The sequence below is a fragment of the Xiphophorus couchianus genome, chromosome 20 (genome assembly GCF_001444195.1).
Source record: "Xiphophorus couchianus chromosome 20, X_couchianus-1.0, whole genome shotgun sequence".
NCBI classification, from domain to species: domain Eukaryota; kingdom Metazoa; phylum Chordata; class Actinopteri; order Cyprinodontiformes; family Poeciliidae; genus Xiphophorus; species Xiphophorus couchianus.
In genome coordinates this window covers 4,521,859-4,543,364 of record NC_040247.1, presented here as the reverse complement: position 1 = coordinate 4,543,364, position 21,506 = coordinate 4,521,859, and the positions used below count along the sequence as shown (strand labels likewise).

The 21,506-nt window shown below is 38.4% G+C and overlaps 1 protein-coding gene across 1 annotated transcript in view; it reads right to left on the bottom strand.

Annotated features, from left to right (window-relative positions):
* Positions 1-21,167, bottom strand: part of pmepa1 (prostate transmembrane protein, androgen induced 1) — a 37,442-nt gene extending 16,275 nt beyond the window's left edge. Inside the window, exon 1 of the mRNA XM_028002923.1 lies at positions 20,383-21,167. Within this exon, the coding sequence (XP_027858724.1) occupies positions 20,383-20,479 (97 nt within the window). The 5' untranslated portion in view covers positions 20,480-21,167. The remainder of the gene's footprint in view (positions 1-20,382) is intronic.
* Between the last annotated feature and the right edge of the window lie 339 nt (positions 21,168-21,506).

Below are 21,506 nucleotides of genomic sequence, written 5' to 3'. Positions count from 1 at the left end.
TAATTTGTTCCTGAGAAAAAATGGACTCATAATCAGTACTGATACAAAACCTCAGCTGTCTTCTGATAACAAATTAAGTTTTTTTCATTGTTGTTGCCACTTTATCAAAACAAAAAATAAGAGGATCTTCTCCCGGCTCCAGTAATTAACCAGTAACAGGTCAGTAATATTGTGAAAAGGAATGCCTATTAATCTAAATATCATAACTTACGTTATCAAAAAGAGGCACAAAATGTCTGTATTGTAAACAAAACATTCATAACTGCATTTAGAAAATGAAAGTACTGCAACTAATTTTTTTTTTTACCTCAACAAGCTTAAATGTTGAACCATCTCCAATGTATTTTTCTAAAGTTATACACTGCAAAAACATAAAGTCTTACAAAGTATTTTTTTTAGTTTAGTAGAAGTATTTTATTACACTTAAAATAAGACAAATCTAAATTACAAGTAACTTTTCAACAAGATATACTAGCTTGTTCAAGTCAGTAATTCTTAAATATTAATGAAAAGTACTAGTTCCACTGGCAGATTATTTCACTTATAACATGGGAAAATGACTTGTTAAAAGTGGAACAACATGCCAGTGGAACTAGTACTTTTCTATCAATATTACTTACAACAAGCTACTATATCTCCTAATTTAGTTTTGTCTTATTTCAAGTGTATGAAGAAATTTGCACTAGAAACTAGACCAAAGATTTTTGATAAAATTTGTGGTTTTGCAGTGTTGAAATTATTATAGTGTGTCTGAGTAAAAAAAATATATTTTTATAGGACCAATCAGAGAAGACGGACTAAGACAGAAGTGATAGAATAAAGAAGAGGAGAAAAGAGAAGTGACCGAGTGGCAGAAAGTGGAGCAAAGCGGCAGGAGGAGAGGACAGGGCAGCATTAGTCTAATTTTAGAGCGCTAATCCAGGGAACTCCCATGTTAAACTGTGAGTCCCATCTGGACCTGGAGCCAGGCTGACTGCAGCAGAGAGTAGGTCACCGGCTCCGAGTGAGCTACATATCCTGACGGAGCAGAGCGTAGTGCTGACTTCTCAGGGTGCCGCGACATCTGACCCCTTCACCTTTGGAGTACAGCGTCCTTTCAGATGTTTAGTTAATCACACAACGTGATGGTAAAGGCCAACAAGCACTCATGTTGGATGTCTGATGAAACTTTTCAGCCTCTTTCTTCCAATGTTCACACCATTCCTGTTCAGTTTAATTAAACTGTTTGTTTGAGGAGGTGTGAATCAAACTCTGGGGTGATCCCAATGTGGATGAAAGCAAACCGGAGACCGCTCCAAAAGCAGGAAGTGGTCTACAGTGCAGGGCATTCTGGGTAAACGCCACCTAGTCTAATGCTAGCAGTAAAACTGCCTCATGGTCTTTTACCAAAGACAAAAGACAAATTTGATGCTACTCCGTTTTTGTTTACATTTTAGGAGGAAGGAAAATGTAAACAAAGGAAGGAAGTTGCACTCATGTCTATTTCAGAGGTTTTTGTATCGTTTTCGTCAGTAATTGTTGGGGCAGCGCCCCCACAGGTGAGGAGGGGGACAGGTTTTTCAAAGGTTTTGGTTTATTTGACATAGTGCAGTGTGAAAACAATTGAAAATGTAACTAATGTTGCAATTGTGAAAACACCCTAAAAAATTGCAGATATCCAAAACAGGGTTTAACAAACACACACAATGTATGAATACAATCTTTCTTTATGAGCTAATATACCATGATGGTGGAGAAAAGGCAATAATTAAAAAAACAATCTTTAAAAACTGTCTTTAGCTGCAGGAAATACCTCAGCAGACGAAAGAAAGGAAGAAACTAAATCAGAAATGGACCTCTTGGTTCAACAGCTGGTGAATCTGAGAAGTAATAACTCTGTAAATTTCTCCTGTACAACTCTTATCGCCTTCTAACATCACTAGACAGGAATTTTGTTCCACTCCTTTTTGTAACCTCACCTCCCTCCTGGCTGTGCAGACATTAATACCACCTGCAAAACTCAGTCCAAAGCAAATATTTCACCTTAGACCGTCAGCTATTTCCTCCCAGATGTTTAATAAAAAGCTCAACTGATAAGACAAAATGCCAAACGGGTTGCAGGTCTGGTCGATCCGCTTTTAACCCACATCTGGGTCACTTCTTCTCTCTTACTGACACACTTTGGTAACAGTTGGTGCTTCATTGTCATCATTCCTCTAACATGTACAAAACTTCTTGATGTTGTGTATAAATGTAGATATATCAACATTTGAAATCAAGTCTCACAGCATGTTTATTCTTAGCTGATCGTGGGGGAAACTCAACAACTTCCAGACACACATTCAGTCTCATGTCCTGCTTCCTGTGCAAGAAAGAAAGGCAATGCCATTTCTAAAAACAACGTGGGGGTAAAGTATCCATGTTCACCAGAAAACATGCATCATGGTCTGCATCTGCAGAGGTTTTCACACACGCAAACGGTTCACATTTTATGCAGTCACATTTTCAGCTGTAACTGTGCTAAACCTGCAGCTAACGATTGTTTCAGTAATCTATTATTCCATCGATTATTCTGACAATTATTCAAGTAATCAGAGGGAAAACAAAGTGGCACATTGTGTATATTTTTCATACTTTTTATGCTTATTTTATACAATATTTGAAATACATAAAAAATGCAAACAAAAAATTCAGTAGAACTTTATCACCTAAAATGCAATAACGTGGCAATGCTTTAGGGGACATTTAATTATTTAGGGCTGATCTGTCGATCAAGTAATTAATAACTGGATTGCGAAATGTACTGTACACAAGATTTTCCTTTCTTTTACAGAATTCAAACCAAGTGAGGCTAAAACGATGCTACTTCAGGACTGCTGGGTAGAAAATATTTGCAGACAAGGACGTTTTTTCCATCTTAAGTGCAAAATGTTTATATTGTTGCATAGTTTTGGCTTACTTAATGCTCTTAGTGTGTTATCTTAGCATATTGCATGCTTTAGTCTGGTCCATGCACAAAACAATAAATCTCTCAATGAAACAATATTTTAAATGTGTGTGTAAGGAGAGGCTGAGGAAGTCTGAGACCATTTTCAATTACACCAGCTGACACTCACCCCCCCCCCCCCCCCCCCACACACACACACACACTTTGAGGCCAACACACAGTGCTAGTTGGCCCGTCAAGCAGTCTGTCTGAAACGTATGAAAATCAAACCTCATTATGAGCTGCGTGTCTGGCTCTGTGTGTGTGTGTGTGTGTGTGTGTGTGTGTGCGGGTGTGTGTGTGTACATGAGAGAGGGGGTGCGAGACGACAAGAGCAGTCTAGCTTCTTCTGGCTAAAATTAGCACACACACTTGATTTAAATGTAAAAGAGAGAGAAGTTGCAGGGCAGGTCATGTGTAAAAGAGCTGTGTGTATTTGTGTGTGTCTGTAATGGCTCTGATCCATTGTGACACTCGACATAATAATCATTAACAGTGTGCTGAGGGTGTGTGCACACATACGCACACAATCACATCATGTCATGTCACCGTTTGCAGCCTCATAGAAAACAGCCTTAAGTGAAAAATTTAAATGCATATATTGTTGAGTACTTTGAGTTTGTTCCATTCTAAATTTATGATGCTAATTGTGACTTATGAAGAAAATTAATTCTAGTTTCTGATGCAGTTATTTATGTTAAAATTTTATTTGAAAGAACAAAAGACTGCTTCCTATTAAACACAAGTAAACAAGACTGGAAAGTAAACAACACAAGCAGATAGTCTAACTAATCAACTAATATCAGCTTATTATATTGTTATTACTCTACAGAGAGCAAAATAGGAAAATAAATATATACTATATAGTATTCTATACTTGCCAGTTGCAAATAACACCACTAAACAGTAATTATCAATGTGTTATATAATTTCAGCTTTACTTTTCTGTACTTATTGTGAAACATTTGTAATGTTTTCTAAACATAAAAGTTCTAAGCACAAGAAAAGTGTGATATGTTTGTCCAAGGTTGTACTATTACAATCTCACAGCATAGAGTTCTTACTAGGATACAGTAACAATGATTTTCAGTTTCTGACAAATGCAACATATCTTAAGCCTCTCTTAGCATCTTGAAACCTTTAATAAAAATCTATAGATGTACAAATCTATAGATATAAACTGTGAAAGATGTATTTTAGGATTACACAAGTAACCCATTTCTAAAACTGAAGCAGAGAGAAGTTTCCACTCCCTGCTCAGGGAGCTCAGTGAGGTTTTTGCCAAAATTGTTCAAGGATAAATGCGTCATTTTCCAACACTACATGTGCCTGGTTTGTGTTTATCTCTTTGGGAAGGAAAACGCCATTCTGAAGCACAATTAGTGTAAGATCAAGCTTACAAAAGAAGGGGGATGTGAGGGAGTGTTTGTGTCAGCGCATAAGCCAGACATGTGTTCGCTCTCCAAACAGTGTTTAGCTGCCACACTAAAACCAGCTCAGCCAGTCTTTAGCCACACACACACACACACACCTGGCTAGACACAACAATGTCTGTCTGACTCAGTACTTGTGTTTATGTTTGTGGGAAAAAAATCAATTCCACAGTAACGGACAACGATAATGAACTGAAAGCGCATCCATTTGTAGTCTGGGTTTTGTTAATGTGTACAGAAAACGGCTCCAAACTGAATGGTGACAGACTTACTGTACACAAACATCAATAGTTTGAGTTTAAAGTGTCAGTAAACTCTGAGTGAAAGCTGTTTTCACTCAGCCTGCATAAACATAGCCACTCTGGAAGTTTTAATGCATAGTTTTGCAGCACAAATGATTGCGAGATGTGGACATGATCCATGTGTAATGATAACTCCACCTGAAACGATCAGAAAACCAGCAAGTGTGAGTCTTTTTTTTCTTGCATTTTTAGTGAGATGCACAATAGCAGAAAGTTTAGCAAAACCAAAACAAGAACACTTAAATTTCAAACTATAACCAGGGGAAAATAAAGTGTTTTTAACAATTAGTATATAAAAGGTAAATGATCTAGCTTTGACTCACCACGGAAACCAGACCACCAAAGAAACAAAAACCTCATGGGAAAAAAATCATAGCATCCTTTCTTCTAACACAGACTTGAGGCAAATAAAACATTAAATATTCATCAGCAAGTGTCAACAAGTTTGGGTGGCTTTGTGTTCTGCTGTGTGAACACAACAGCAGGGTGGAAAGAAATCAGCAATGATTTCACATAAACAACTGCTACTATTTCTCATTCCATCTGAATTCCATAATTTTACAAAGAAAAGATTATTTACAAGTGAAAATCGTTGAAGACTGCCACCAGGCCTTCCAAAAGTGGAAATTTCAGCAAATTCAGACTTTGCAGTGTTGAGAAAAAAAGACTCTTCGCACACATGTGAAGAGTCTTGTGTTAAGGTCTGTGACAACTGGATCAGTAAAGAATAAGTATGGCTTGTATGAAAGGGTGACGGAGAACGGCTCTACTCTTTAAAAATAACATGACAGCATAATTTAGGAGTTTCATCTGACTGAACCACAGGTTGCTGGGATAGATGAGGCAATGTGTGGATGTTTGACCATAAGTACAATGTTTGGAGAAAATCTGAAGCAGCACATCAGCAGAAAGACCTCGTCACGGGGGCGGAGGAATGTTACTGTGGGTTAAATTTGTTTTGCAGCCACAGGACCTGGGAACCTTGCAGATTCTTGAGTCTACTATGAACTTCTCTGTGTAGATGAGCAGTCGTCGGTTCAACGACCCATTTGGCCCAGACTGTTTCATCCATGATCCCAAACACAGTAGCAAATTTAAAACTAGAACATTTCTGAGGAAATGTTAAAAATGGTGGCCAAAATGTGTGTGTTGGTCGGATCCAAGTTATGGATTGTAATGCTGAAAATGAGCTAAAATGTTATGGTTAGCGTAAATGCTGTCACTCGCATGTGGATCACTGATTACCAGCGAATGTCTAAACTCAGTATGCAAGCATTAGTATTCAGCTAAAATGCTAAGGCTAACTTAGCATTTTACTAACATGTGGACTTACAGTACGTTTAGTATGCTAAATGTAGCCAGTATATCCAAAAATTGCTAAAATGCTTTTTTTTTTTTTTAGCTTAATTCCAACATTAGCATAAGGGTTGTCACTGGCTTATAGAGCAACTAGCATGTAAGCACTACCAGTAGAGTAAGGGTTATCACTAGCATGTTGACTAACATTAAATTACTCCATTCAGTGTGCAAATATTGGTGGATAAGCTAAAGTTTGCTAAAATGCTAAAACAGCTGAAAAAACATTCAGTTTTAATGGTCCAGTTGTCAGCCTGATTCATAAAATGTTGCAGTTGGAAGATGAAGAATCCAGAAAGACTTGAAGTGCTAAGAAACAACTGCATTTTGGCTTGTTGCCTTCATCATATTTATGACCAGGATGAAGTTAACAAGCCAAAACAAGTTGGTCTAGTTTACTGGAGCCTTTACCGTACCAGATTACTGACTCTCTGTGCACCTGAGGAGTCGGTGAACTTGTGCCAGAAACATTTTGGATTTGTTGCTGTGCAGCAAATGTCTGCAAAAAACAAAGAAAATTCACTGTGAAGAGTGGTGGGTCAGAATCCCTCTAAAGTCCAATAGGACATAACGACCTCAAGTTATTGTTGCTGGTCGTTCAAAACACAATTCACCACAATTCGCTGCTTAGGCAACATAGAATTGTGGAAAACAGAGCAAAACCACCTTGATTTCTTTATTAAGCTTTAGAATATAAATGCTTAAATCTTTGAGGATTACATTGATTTAAATCCTCCAGGAACACCTCCACTGGATTTTCTTTCTGTGGACTGACAGCTTGAGAACCTTCTTTTTATCATTTAGACGCTGTTATGCAAGAGGGATCACCTGCTTAGTGGAAAGCACTGAAACATTAAAAACACCTGGCACTGAAAAGGTCCTTTCTCTCACAAAGACTAGGCTCAAATAAGCCCTGATCCTTACTACATCCTCCACATGATTCAACTCGCCTTTGCTTTGTGTGTGTGTGAGAGAGGCAAAGATAAACTCCAGTTCAGACAAAACAAATATGCGCAGAAACCCAAACACGGCTGTAACAAAGCCACTGGAAAGACATGTTGCAAGGAAAAGGAAGGACTGAAATAACCAAGGAAAGTACTTAACGGGAAGAATATTTTCGGGTGCATTTGAAGTGGATCACATGTCAAAAATGGTGCAGGAACTGGTTGAATATTTTAAATATAAAACATGTAGTAAGCACATTCCTGGATATTTTATTATTTCATATATTTATGTAAGGGATTAGAGCTTTCCTCTCCAAGTTTGCCAAAATGTTCTGCAACAGGATTATACTATAGTCTTCACATAGGAGTGATGAAGTCTAAATAGAGCGATGGAATGGAAACAAGGTGGGGAAATGTCCCTCAGCTTCAAAAACAATACAAAACACACCAATATTTGAAAGGCATTAGAAGGTTTTTGGACAAAATGAGAGCAGAACCACGGATCTGTTTTAGTCAAGATACTTTAGATGTTAGTTTTCAGGAACCAGATAAATGTTGGAAGATTAAAAACAGTCTCATGGAGAGGGTGAGGTGTAAAAAAACTGACACCAAAGCTGCATCAGACACCTGCATCCAAACATGGAGGCTGTTTTCTCCCTGTTTGCACTTGGATGAAAGTTCAGGGATATTGGAGGTAAACTAGTCACTTTAAGTCAAATGAATGAAGGAGATAAAAAGCAAAGCTTCCCTGAACTCTGTCAACGCTAATATTTGCAGCATTTCTGAGCAGTAATAACATAGGATACAAAAACATTTATAGATTAGCATCTTCTAGAAATCTTGTTGAATCAAATTTATTATTTCAGAAAGTTCAAAATGATTTAATATGGAGGTTTACATATCAAGAGTATTTAAAATGTTTTCTGTCTCCAAACCCTGGACTGCAGTTTACCAGCTAGCTGGCAAAAGTTCAAAATAATCATTCTAAGCATTTAATGTATTAGAACATAAAAGTAATTTAAAGGATAAATTAATATGTCATTGCAGCAGCTAGCTAACATTACGTTTTGTACCTGCAGCAGTCATATTGCGTCTTTAGGTTGGGTATAATTGGAAACCTTCAACTTTCCAAGTTGAAACGATGACTTAAGAGGGTGAGTGAGGTAAAGTTCAAAGTTGGACAACAAATGCAATATACTATTACTCCTCCACCAAAAAGCACTTAAAAAGTCCTGAGTTTATGTCTGAATGGTGACTGTGCTGCTGTTGCTCTAAAAAAAATGTTGTAAAGTTTTATCTTGTTTACCAAGAACACAATAAACACTTTTATTACCAGCTGTATTTAAACACAAATTAATTATCCACGTACAAACAGCAGACGTGTTCTTTAAACAGTCAGTAAAAAAAGCAAACCTTGAAGTCTTCCAACAAAAAAAGACTATGGAGTTGGAGGGCGTCATTAGATGTGACTCATTTAACAAGGAAACCGAGAAAAGCTTGTTTTGGTTAAAGTCCCATAAACTGTTCTGGACTAGTTAAGAAAATCCTATAAAACAATTTCCTTCTGGCAGTCGCTCTAGTCAATGGTGGTTAGGTTAGTTTAGCTAAACAATTACTTACAAATGAATAACTACTGTTTTAAAATACAGACATCCATTAAGTAGAGCTATTTTTGAGTATTTGGTTACATAGACACTTCCAGATTGTGTTTTCAATAATTCAGTCAATATTTGGATAAGAATATAGTTTGGACTGAATAGAACCGTTCCATTTTTAATGGCAGCAAGTGGTGTAGTTGCTCTAAGAACCACAAGAGGGCAGGGTTTTTCTTTTAAGAGACCGTATTTCCCAACATGCAACAAACAACTCGTGGGGTCATAATTGGGAAGATATTCTGGAAGCAAAACGCAGTGTGTGTGTGTCTTTGTGCTTTCCGTCTAGACGCACTGTAATCTACGCTTTTGTGTTTGTGACACTTTGAGGTGGAGGAGGGTGGGGGGTTGTTGTTCCTGAGGTGGAGCTTGGTTTGTATCAGGCATTATAACAACATTGGGTTGCATATTGTGTCTGAGGGAGTGAATATTTGACTATGCAATGATAATTAGTAGTAATTTAAACAAAAAGGGAGGAGTCAGAGCATCATTTGTGCGTGTTTGGCTGGAGATGCAAAGATGTGGTCCCAGCTGTTTCCTGTGAGCCAGAGGGCAGAGCGAGGCAGACAAAGTCCTTTGTGTGTGTTGGTGTGTGTGTGTAGGGGTCAAGCCCATGGTCATGAGCGTCTGTGACGTGAGTGTGTGGGGGGTAGTCAGAGCGAATGTGCGTGTTTCCCAGACTGAAGTGTCCATTGTCTAGATTCAGTCTCACAGTCAGAACCAGCTGACTGCTCAAGGCTTTGGCTCAAATATCCCAGAGCGGACTGGGACGGAGTCTCAGGGATGTTCAAGCTGATGAACCGTCAAATAAAATTAAAAATGAAGAGCATTGAAACGTTATTGCAACATATTCACATTTACCATCAACACATAGAGAGAAAACTGATAAAATGACCCAAATGTGATTAAATGAGTAACAACTTTATTTAGCCAACTCACTATTATTTAGTTAAATCAAAGCTTTATTTTGACACAGTTTAATTTAGTTTTTTATTTAATAAAAGCCTAATTCTGTCATGGATGCGTTAATGTTTGTTTAATCTGATATATTTGCTGTTTGTGTCTAAAATTGCCAACAGCTTCTATCTAAACATGAATCTGTAACAGACATATTTGAGGAGTCTGTGCTACTGACACAATGAAAGCTGCATGTTACCCTCCTCCCATCCTTTTACTGACCTGACCCCTGACCTTTGCCCTCCCAGACACCCAGACTGTCTCACTTCACCCCCGTTCTGCAGATGCACAACAACATTGGTTTCATATGCAAAAAAGCAGACCCATCATCACAATAAGCATTTGCATATGTGGATCTGAATTTCTAATGAAAATAATTTTTTCCATGTTTTAACTGAAATAAATCAGTTCATGTTGTGTTTATCTTATTTCTGAATGCCAGAACTGTGGCAATAGATTCAATATGTTAAATCACATTTCACACAGTGCATCCATGCAAGCAGTCTTGCACATCCTAACTTAACTGCAGTGTGCTGTTTTTCCGGTTTCGAAAACTTTAAGGTCATTTCTTACATCCTTAGATTAAAGACGTGCTCTGAGGAAACGCAGCAGACAAATAACGCCTCTTCAGACTAACCAACAAAAGCTACAGACACTGTAATTTCTTCTTCAAACATAATCAGACGTTAGCATGAGCATTTTGTGCACCAGACAATCTTATGGCGAGTTCGTCAGCACCAGATTAATTAGTGGAGGATGCTGTAATTTTACCAACACAAACAGACGCATTTAGAAAAGCAGACAGTTGCTTCCCGTTTTTTTCCCTCTTCTCAGACTAATTAATGTGAAACAAGAGACAATCTTTTCCACGTTGCCACATGACAGTCTGACAGACATTGCCCTTATTTATAGAGCAAGCCTCTTGCTCCTCAGACAGCCTCTGTGTGGATTTATTTACTCTGCGACGCAGACATATAGGGCTGGCTCTGATTTCAGACTAATTAATGGGACGCTGCCGGTCCGGCGGAGTGAAAGGGCCTCAGCTGAGTGCTGTCTCGTATGCAGATCAGATATGAGGGGCGAAAACGCACATACACCCCCTCCCATCTGAAAATAGTGCCAATGAACTTGACCCCTGCACGCACATGCTGCATGCATCTACATATATGCATGATAAGAACGTCCTGATGACTTTTTGGGGGTTCTGTGTGTTTTTTAGCGTCTAGACTGAGAAACAATGAAGAGTCTATAGGCTGGGTGAAGCAGCCAACAGAAAACAAAACCAAGTAACATAGAAAGGAAGGAAAGAAATTACAGATTAAAGACAGTGTAGATTAATCTATCAATGACTCAGTTTTGTGTTGGACCCCTCACATTGCATTAAAAGTTGCAGAATTTACAATTAACTAATCACAGCTAAAAGCATTTTAACCAAAAACCATTTATCGACAAATTGAGCAATATTTTCAATTCCAAAAATACTTTTTGCTGCAAAATTATTAACTAAATAGACATATGAACTAAACCAAAAATATTCATTGTTTTTATTCTGTTATTTAGGTTCTTCAACTATCAGAATGGTTCAAAGTGCTATTATAGCTCTAGAAGCCTGTGTGCGTCTAACAGGCGCTTAATCCAGATCTCTCATTAATCGAATCTTCCTCGGTCAGAAGGAATAGGGCGACTCCAATGGTGCAGCTCAGAAGTTTATTGATGTTTTGTATGTGAGTGTGTGTGAGTGTGTGTGTGTGTGTGTGTGTGTGTGTGTGTGTGTGTGTGAACAGACGGACTTTTAACAATACCACTTCAGCATTCAAGTATTTCTTTTTAAGTGATGCTAACATTAGCACTGGGAACGTTTCTGCTGCTGAAACATTTTAGCACTGAGCTAATTGGATAGCGTCGATGATAAGCTAACTCCTCTTAGCACAACTTGAACACAACAATAATGTTTTCCAGCATCCAATCAGATAAATTTCAAGCCAGAAGAGAAGAGGCTTGGTCGTCCATCACTGTTGTTTGTAGATGTCGCCTGTGCGTCAGATTTAAAGGCGTACCAGAAACAAAATTCAAAAGTTCCAGGTCTAGATTTTTTGGTATAGAGAAAAATATTCTGTAAAAACAATTACCACTTGTAAATCTATGTAATTAATTAATCAAAATTAACACACCTTAAATAAAAGCATAACTAAACAGTTTTATCCATGTTTGGTTATCTAATTTGAAAGCATTAATCAATAGTTTAAGGCACTTCTATTTTATTGAGACAAACATTGACTCAGCTAATGAACTGGTCCGTCAGCACTTGCCAGTGTGGATCTGATGAGATAAAGAGGTGGATAGGAAAGGAAAGAATTTAGGAAGCCAGGAAACGAGAAAGCCAGAACAGGAAAAGAAGCAGGATGAGAGTCATCAGGACTCAGTTTTCCGCAATGGGAAAAAAACTGCTGCTTATATACCTTCAAGCAAGGCACTGAACACAGCTACCCCAGCGGCTGAAGAGAATGAGAATATTCCAGAGTCAAGTTTTATCCACAGCTGGAGATCAAAAGCAATTAGAAGCCTGGCTGACTTTCTGCAGACACATTACTTCTTCAGAGACAAATTACAGCCTTCTTATCATCCTCAAGGATTAAATTAATCTCTGGGATGATGCCAGATGTCATTCACAGCATAAGAAAAAAACAAAACAAAAGGGAGAATTTGATCTATGCAAGATTCAGGAAACAAAACTAAATTGTCTATTCTTTCCTGCAAAAACACGGAAATGCAGCATCCAACGTCTGATACTGTCTTCTGCACTTACAGGAGAAACTAACACATGTGCCTGCTTGCTCTCACACAGCGCATGACAGTAGACAGTAAAGTTTGCATAATAAGTCCAGGAGAGCCGCCAGAGCAGACTCGATGATTTAATTTCCATGATTCACTGAGTTCCAGCAAAAAAGACAGAAGAGCAGAAAGAGAAATCAATGGGAAGTAAAGTCAGAAAAGCGGAAGAAGGAGCACCCAGAATTTGTTGGTCGTTTGACAAATATTAACGTTAAAACATTTAAATCATAGTTTCCAACAGGATTTATCTAAACCCAAAGGTCATACCATTAGAATTATAAGGAGACAAGACATGTCATCCCAAAAACTGATAAAATCAACTTCTTACTTACGGGTAAATACTTCTTACTGTTCTGTTTTTCTTTAAGCACTTTGTTTAAGTAAAATGACAACATTGTGATTACATCAGCGAAAAGATCCCCTCTGTGTGACAATCAAAGTTGCAGTGGCGGAATTACAAGCCAGTTGCATCAAGACTTAGTTTTGCAATACAAATGGAGTGCCAGCATAGGAATGAAGAAGCATCATCTCTGTCACATGGTAGCCGCAATTCAGACAGGATGTGGAGCGGGAGTCATGACAAACGGAATCACACAGCAACAATGACGAATAAAGACGGTTAAATGCCACAGCAGCTCCTTTTGGAGAAGTGAAAGCTGTCCATTTTTAAAGTGTCTCCTGGCAAACTAAGCTTCACAGTCATTCTGTGATGTCGTGAGAGACAAAACAAAGATAAAAGGTTTAGAAAGTAAAATCTACAAAAGATTTTTGAAAGTCAATCTCCAATAATGAAGGATGCATTCGAATCTGGATGAATAAATTCCAACAAGTTTGTCTTAATATGCTTACTTTGTTCCTGCGGCACAAGAAAGAACATTTATTACAATTACTTTGAAACATTATATGCATCTTCTCATGCTATTTTTCACAGATGATTATTAAAAATAATCAAGGCTTAGATATCCAATTTCTACTGCACAGATATAGGGTTTATTTCAGTAATAATATCTTTAAGTAGGAGGTTTTTTTGAGTTAGGTCAGGAGGTCAACGGATCCAAACAGAAGTTAGGAACACAGAGTTAATAAGGTGAAATATTGAATCTGTTGAGAGATGAGTGAAGTGACTTTAAATTTTATCAAACGTAGCGACCAAAAGGCCAGTTGTGGTATGTTCGTCTTGGTCTCCAGGGTGTTTTATTCTGTTCAGCTTTAATTTTTCATTTCCACATGATTTGAACTAACTTATATAAAACATATTGATGTCAACATTATCATTGTAAATGCAAGCAGTTTTTCTAACTATCATTTATATAGTCTGTATGGCAGATTTACCTTGTCAAATTCATTTAAAAACATCTGTGCTTTTAAAAAGATACGTCTTGTTTCATGTGTAGATGCATTAAAGTTAATAAAAATAACTGCAGTCTATAATGCAATAAGAAATGCTTACCTCTTATTGCATTTTTTTACTTAAAGGAAGCATACACTATGTTTGAAATATTACATCAGTCTGTATTTCCATAAACTAATGTCCATTCATGTATTTACTTGCTTATATGTAACCAGAATTCCCATTTAGTCACAGTTACACTGCAAAAACACAAATGACAATTACCAAGTATTTTTGTGCACATATCCTAGTATGCTTGAATTAAGTCAAAACTAACGTACAAGTAGAAGCTTATTTGGTTATTTGTGGTTAATTATTCCTTAATATTGATAATAACATTATTTTTTCCCATGTTATAAGTTAACCTGCCAGTGGAACTGATACCATTTTTATCAATATTAAGGAATTATCTACCTAAAACAGGCTCCCTTATCTTGCTAAAAAGTTATTTTTAAGTTAGTTTTGTCTTATTCCAAGTGTTATCAATATTTAAACTAGAAACTAGACCAAGAATACTTGGTAAAATTTTGTGTTTTTTTTAGTGTCAAGGCTGCACGCATGCAAGGTTTTATATGTTACATGTTCATGTTACATATAAATTAGGTATAGGCTGAAGTTTGGAGAGGAAGCCTAAAAATGTTTTAGTAATGTGATATAAGCTGAGGTGAAGGAGTTGAACATAAATCTTTATTCATTGCAGCCTTCCTGTCATCAACACGCCAGCAACCCGCCGCTCCACTCTGTGACGTTATGACTCCTTTCCTCAAATTCGATAACCAAAATAAATCCCTCTACCCTGCAGCTGAACCCACACTCACTCAAACACATGATATGGATAACATTTACGTTGGCTGTGCAGGCGGGCCGCGGATGTGTTGATTTTAGGACATGCAGAGACAAATGTACTGGGAGACGGAGCTACTTGTAGGAAATGATTCTTCAGAGCTGATAACATCAATGACTTCACTGCACAGACACATGGCCAGCCTGTGAGTAATGCTGAGGTCATGTGCTTTGACTCGCCATGTCTGCCGCTTGGAACAGATGTCTTACAACCTAAGCGATCCAAATGAAGGAGGAAAGTTAGACAGCTAATGATAGTGTGCAGTGAGTCAAGGGCTCTGCAGCTCCTCTGGAAGTTTAGGGAGTTTAAATGCTTTTAAATCCAGGTGTTGGATATACAGGAGTTGGAATGCTCTGCTTTAGGACTGAATCTATAGTTTCACTTAACAACTGCTTTTCATATTTTTCTTCCGTGTGATCTTTGTCAACAGTACTCCAGATTTTCTGAAGTTTTCTAACATTTCCTCTCCAGCACCTGGCCATTTACTCCTGAACTCAAAAGTTGAACCCGTTGACTCATAACATTTGCACAAAGTGAGTAAGAACTGAACTATGCCAGCACTCACTGTCATCTGAAATCATAAAACTGGCTGGTGTGCTTTTAGATTCCAGGATAATATCGTTTTCATTTGGCCACCTGTGTTTCTTCCTTGTCGCTCATCTGCACACATTCACTTCAGCTGGCGTTTATATCGGAGTGAGGAGGGGCAAAAGTGATAAGCGCTTTGGGAATGCTGCACTCATTCCTGAAGAACACATGTTATCCATCAGAACGGCTAACTTTATTCACATGTTGACTGTTGAACTCGTACAGTATAAGTTGACGGGTAAATACAACAACTGGTTTCACCACATTTTCTCGAGATGATAATAATTTTAATTTTCATGTGTTTAGTGATATGTCTGTGCTGTTGGAGTTCTCTGTTGATCGAGTTTTGTGCATAAAGCATAACGAACAACATTTCAGACAAAAAAAATCGGTACGGGTCAAAATTAGAATCGACAGGTCAGGCTTTTTAAAGACTGGTAATCCGCGATGAGTCGGAAAACTATAATTGGTGTGTCTCTATTAGATTGCTTTGGCATGTTGGAGTTTTCCTCAAGGACAAACAAGCATGCAGACTATTGAATGTGACGTGCAGCCAATCAGAAAGCGAGCTGACGGAAACACAGAGAGAAATCCAAAATACAGAAGACAAAACTGCCATGACAGACTAAAATGTCCAGTGGACGTGTTTATTCTCTACTAAAGATAGTCCACAAACTATCGCCATGGCTTCTTCCTTGTCGGCCATGTTGGTTTACCCTGAATTCACCATCTAAATGTTCATGAGTAAATCTGTCAGTGTGTGGTGTGTTGCATTTGCCCATATCAACTCCAACTGAACTATGTAGTCTGCAAAACACAAAGAAAATTCCCCAAGTATGTGCCTTCCTATGTACAAGCATCCCTTGTAGAGAGGATTGGTCAGATGTCAATGCGAACATAGCACTTGCTTTGGTTATATCAGGTTCTTAAAAGCATTGCTGGATCTGGGACCAGCGGGACCAGTGACAGACATTAGCAGAGTGGTTAAAAGCAGCTGAGATTAGTGTGCTTGTCCCTCAAAAATAGACACTAAATTTCTCATTTATCATGTATATTTCTGAGTAACTTCCTTAAGATGGAAGGATTGAGCCTTTAAGACATTTTAAACAACACATTGGATCACATGTTTGTTCTCAGATGGGAGCTTTCTTCCAGATCTGTTTTCAAGATCTTCTATATCTTCTCGGGTCAGACTTTTAGGAAGCCCCTCCTGTTTCTATCCTGTCCCTGCTTTGATCGCCACATCTCATGTGTAAAATGTGGATTAGCCTGTGTTTTACTTGCTCTGCTGTGTCTTTCATCTCTCCTGTCACACTCCAGTTCATGCTGCCCAGTACATCTGCAGCGGCTTAAAAATAATCTTGTTTTTATAATAAAGGCCAGTGCATCATTAGTTTCAGTCTGTCAACTCCTACACGATTTTCAGCTCAGCAGAATGTCTCTTTCGGCTCCTCAGTCTCTCTCCTTTTTACCCAGTTCGTTCTTTCCAAAGTTAGGACGCATTTCTCCCTCACGCTTCTCCAGCCTGCTCTGCTCTCCTTCTTTGGTTTATCCATTTCCCTCCTTCTGTCCTCCAGACTAAACATCACGTCTGTTTTCAGACAGAGGAATTGCGTGTTTGTGTCTATCTGCATTCTTATCTCGTCTTACTGTTGCAAGTCCAGGCAGCAATCTGATACAAGATTGAAATAGATACACTCTGATGCAGCTTTAGTCCAAAGTCTTTGTGTTTGTGAAGTATACATCCTTTTCATTTTGCACGTAGAAAATCTTACGTGACTCACAGTTAGACAGCTTGGATGAGCATGAAACAAAATGTGTGCTTTTTAAAATTCTTTCAAATGAGATCCAAGCAGCAGGAGGGGGGGAGATTATGAGGTTCACAAAACTGAAAACATAATCTACAGCTTCAAGCTAGGGTGGGCAGAAATCTGCACAACAGTTTACAAACTGAAGTAGCAGGAAGCGTGAGCATTTACTTCCAAAGTGCTACACACAGATGCATAATTGCTCATGTATTCGTATCAAACTGTCACTCTATCGATGTCACAGTCCACTGCGTACAACCAGATGATCCAAAGCCTCGTTGAGGAGAGGATGTGCATGTAGGCCTGTCAACATAACAAATTTTGCTGGACGATAAATCGCCCGAGAAATGATTGCAGTAAGCAATAATATTGTCATTTTGAGACCTTTTTCAACTAATATAATGTTGACAATGACATATTAATCCAGGTATTCATACACAAAACAAACAAAAAAAAACTTGAGTTCTAAAGAATGTTTAACACTGGAACTGGAAAATATTTGAAATATCCAGAATAAAAAACAAAACAATTCTAACTAAAATGGATAATGAAAATATTAAAATATTAATCATTCAGCTTGGGCAGGGAAAACAGGCAAAAGTGGCAGGCAGTGCAAACTAACTACTTTGTACTGGATGTCAAATGTTTGCAGTGTTTTTCAACAATATTAAAGTGGAGTATCTCTTTAACAACTATACCAACTGGAAATGATTAAGCTCATTTTAATTTATTATGTGATTAATTGATTTATTGCTTATAGTGACAGGCCTCTCTGCATGTGCATATATTTTTCTTTAGTACTATAAAACAACATGCAAACATTCAGATATTGTCTAAAGCAGGCCACACCAAAGAAATGCCCAAACAGTCTCACTTCAGGTGAAGGGTGAGGATTCAACCTTTAACTTATTTTGTATTTTCACGCAGCCGGCTCAGAGGGAAGACTATTATTCATGGCTCACTATTTGTGAATTCACCTATTAGCTGATTTTCTGTGAAATGTGACTAGAAATTATTTGCAGGAAATCCCCCCATTCGCATTTTGTATCTAAGATATTCAAAAGACAATGCAGCTTTGGAAGCTACTTGAAGTGGTTAGTAGTTGGCCAGTAGTTATGCAGTTATGTCAAGATGGTTTACACTGAGCACGTAAATGCACATGAAGGTATATTTGATATTTGAACATTTAAAAGAGGCAGTTGTGTGGATTATTAGCGATTACCAGGAATCCACTATAATTTCGATTCCAGCTTCCTGCTGCCTCAATTCGACGTGCCGCTGGGCAAGGCGTTTAATCACAAGTTGCTTGGTTGTCTCTTTTGTCTGTGATAACCATGCCTGCAAAAAACAGCAACTCCAAAACCTTCAAAACGCTCAAGGGACGGGTCTCAAACAAACCCAGAAATACCACCAATTTAATGTCAACACAAGAAATGGGAACGCAGCCTAATCATTTTGTATTTTAGCCAGTATGCCAAAATTCAGCAAGCACCCACTTGGGACTAATGTCCTGTCAGACAGACTGCATGAGAAATAAATGACGGATGACACCAGCATGAACCCTTCTCACACATGATTGGCTAAACCCATTACTCACAGTGTCTGAAATGTCTTTCCTTCCCATTTTCAAAGTGGAAAGTCTTATAAAAAAAAACTTAAATATACCTTCAACCAATCCAGAAGCTTCTAAACAGACTGCAGGTGAAATGAACAGCAATTTTAAAAGTGGGTTTGTTAAAACTGACAGCATGCTTCATTGAGTTATTTGGCATCATATGACTGCAAGAAAAACAGAAAAACTTCAAGATGAAAATAATAAATGACTGCAGTCAGAATAAGTATATATATGTATATATATATATATATATATATATATATATATATATATATATATATCAACCATCCAGATTATAAAATAAAAAACTGCTTCAGTTCTACTTTCCATTGCAAGAATTTGGACCTGAAACAGTAACTCCATAACTCAGCTGTTCAGACTGTAAGAAGATTAATCTGCAAAAATCCCCATCCTCACTTTTGTGACTTTGTATTATTATTTTTCTGCAGCTTTAAAAGCTGCAGAAAACATTTTGTGGATCATGTTTCTTTGTTTGCCTTGAGGTACGTACCATAATGTGAATTTAAAATGTAGAAAAGGAGGCTAAGGAAAAGAAAACAAGAGCCCGTTGCTGCAGACAAAACTATAAATCAGCAGAGATGTTACTCAGTTCCAGACCAAACAAGTTATTATGTTATTATTCAGTGAAATATTACTGAATAATATTTCAGTATATTATTCTGCTTTTGTGTCCACAGAGCTGAACCGAGTCTGAGTCAGAACTGTTGGTGACCTCAGGTGGACTCACTAACATGGAAACACACACACACACACACACACACGCACGCACACACACACACACACACACACACACACGCACGCACGCACACATCCGTCTTTTCATCTACAACAGACCTCAAAGTATCACAAGTGAATTCACAGCCAGCAGTGGGGAATGGACCCCAACGGAGGGTCACAGTATCTTACCGCTTCAAACAAAAAGAAACAAACAAAAATCTCACAGATGTAAACACAACATAACATACACACACACGCACACACACACACACGCAGGGATTTCCCGGATACTACCACGACCACACACATAAACGGCGCGCGCGCGTGCACGCGCAGGCAGACGGCTAGACAGACGTCTGGCTTCACCGGAATGACGAAGCGACGAGCAAACTTCAAACACCCTCCTCTTCTTCTTCTTTTCCACCGGGAAAACACACCTTTTCCTCTGTTTTTATTTTTCCACTTCCAGCGTCCTCAAAGGCGAAATCATGAGAGTTTCGACAAGCTTCATCTCATATCCTGACCATTAAGAGAGAGAAAAGGCAGACTGCAATCTTTTCTGCTTCCTTTTATTATCGGTTTGCCTCTGCAGACATGATAGGAAGCTTGCGACGTTAGTTCAAGTTCAAAATCAACCCTTATGAACCATCTGCAGGGAAAATGGTTCATTAGAGGAGCTTTTAATGATTCCTTGCAGTTTTTATGAGCAGCGCTGAAAGTAAAGTTGACAGGAAGTCGTTAAAAGGTAAAATAAACTGAAAATATTACAGGAGTAAATTCAAAGGAGAAAGTGAATTTCGCGTATTTCTAAAGGAAACGTAATTCGGGGTAACCTGAGAATGAATGGGGTGTTTAAACAGAGCCAAAAGTCATATGTGCATCATCACAGTCATCAAACACAGTTGAAAACAAAAGAAGTCAGCAGATTTAGAAAAAAAGTATAATAAATGTTACTTACTGATTTCCATGTTCTGGATGGAGGTGTAGGGCTTACAGTTGCAAGTACAGGAGACATTGGGGGCGGTGGCGTTTAAAACACCCATCAAGTTCAACATCTAACGCCTCCCAAAAGCAGACATAAATGCTCCAAGAGATGAAGAAATTAAAAGCAGGGGGTGGAGGAGGCTGGAAGAAGGAGAGGAGACCCAAAATAAGACTAAATGACCCCCCTGAAATGTCTCCTCTTGTCTCTGCGCTCTCTCCAGACTCCTCTCCTCTCCTTCCTCTCCGGTCCGTCCGTCCTCCCTCCGTCTCGGTTCTCTCCTCCTCCCCTCTCTGCTTTCTCCTCCTCTTCCTCCGAAATCCAACTATCTATCGATTTGAATGTGTCAGTCTTTCGGCGGGCTGTGGAAGTGTCTGCTCCCCCGCTAGACGTGGTTCAAATCTACTTGAGTTAGTTTCATTGTCCGCTGGAAATGAAATCAGCGAATCCGTGAGTTCCGCCGAGCGACCGGCGACTAAACCGCCGAGGGACTCATGTCTGGTTCTGGCTGCGTCTCTCTCCTCCTCCCCCTCTCTCGTCTCTGGGGATTTCTGTCTCTCCCTCCCTCCTCTCCGTCTATTTTTCTCTCTTTCTCTGTCCGTCTGTCTCTCACGTCCAGTTTCCACTGTCCTTGTTGGTGCATCATAAATTCCACAGTGAGAAACTACAGTGAAAGACAAGTCGAAGATTTATTTCTTTGTCGCCTCGCTTCCCTCCAACCGCCGTAGGGATCACACATCCTTCCAGATTATTTCATTTCTGTATTATTTTAATTATAAGAAGCAAAGACTTGGTGCAATGCTGATATTAGACCAAACTAATGTTCAGCAACTGATAATTGATGCTTTAGCTATTCAACTGTAATCACAGTTCATTCTTTAACTTTGATTAAAAGTTATGTAACACAATCAAATGTGCTAAAACGTTATATTTGAATTTTGTAAAATCTGTTTCGGACATCATAGTCTATTCAGGTGTTGCAAGATGCCGTGGAGGGTGAAAAATATGCCAATAAATATTCAGCTTTTTATTAAAAATGATCACACATCATTGTCTATTTATTAATATGCACATTATTAATGTCAAAATGATTCAGGTAG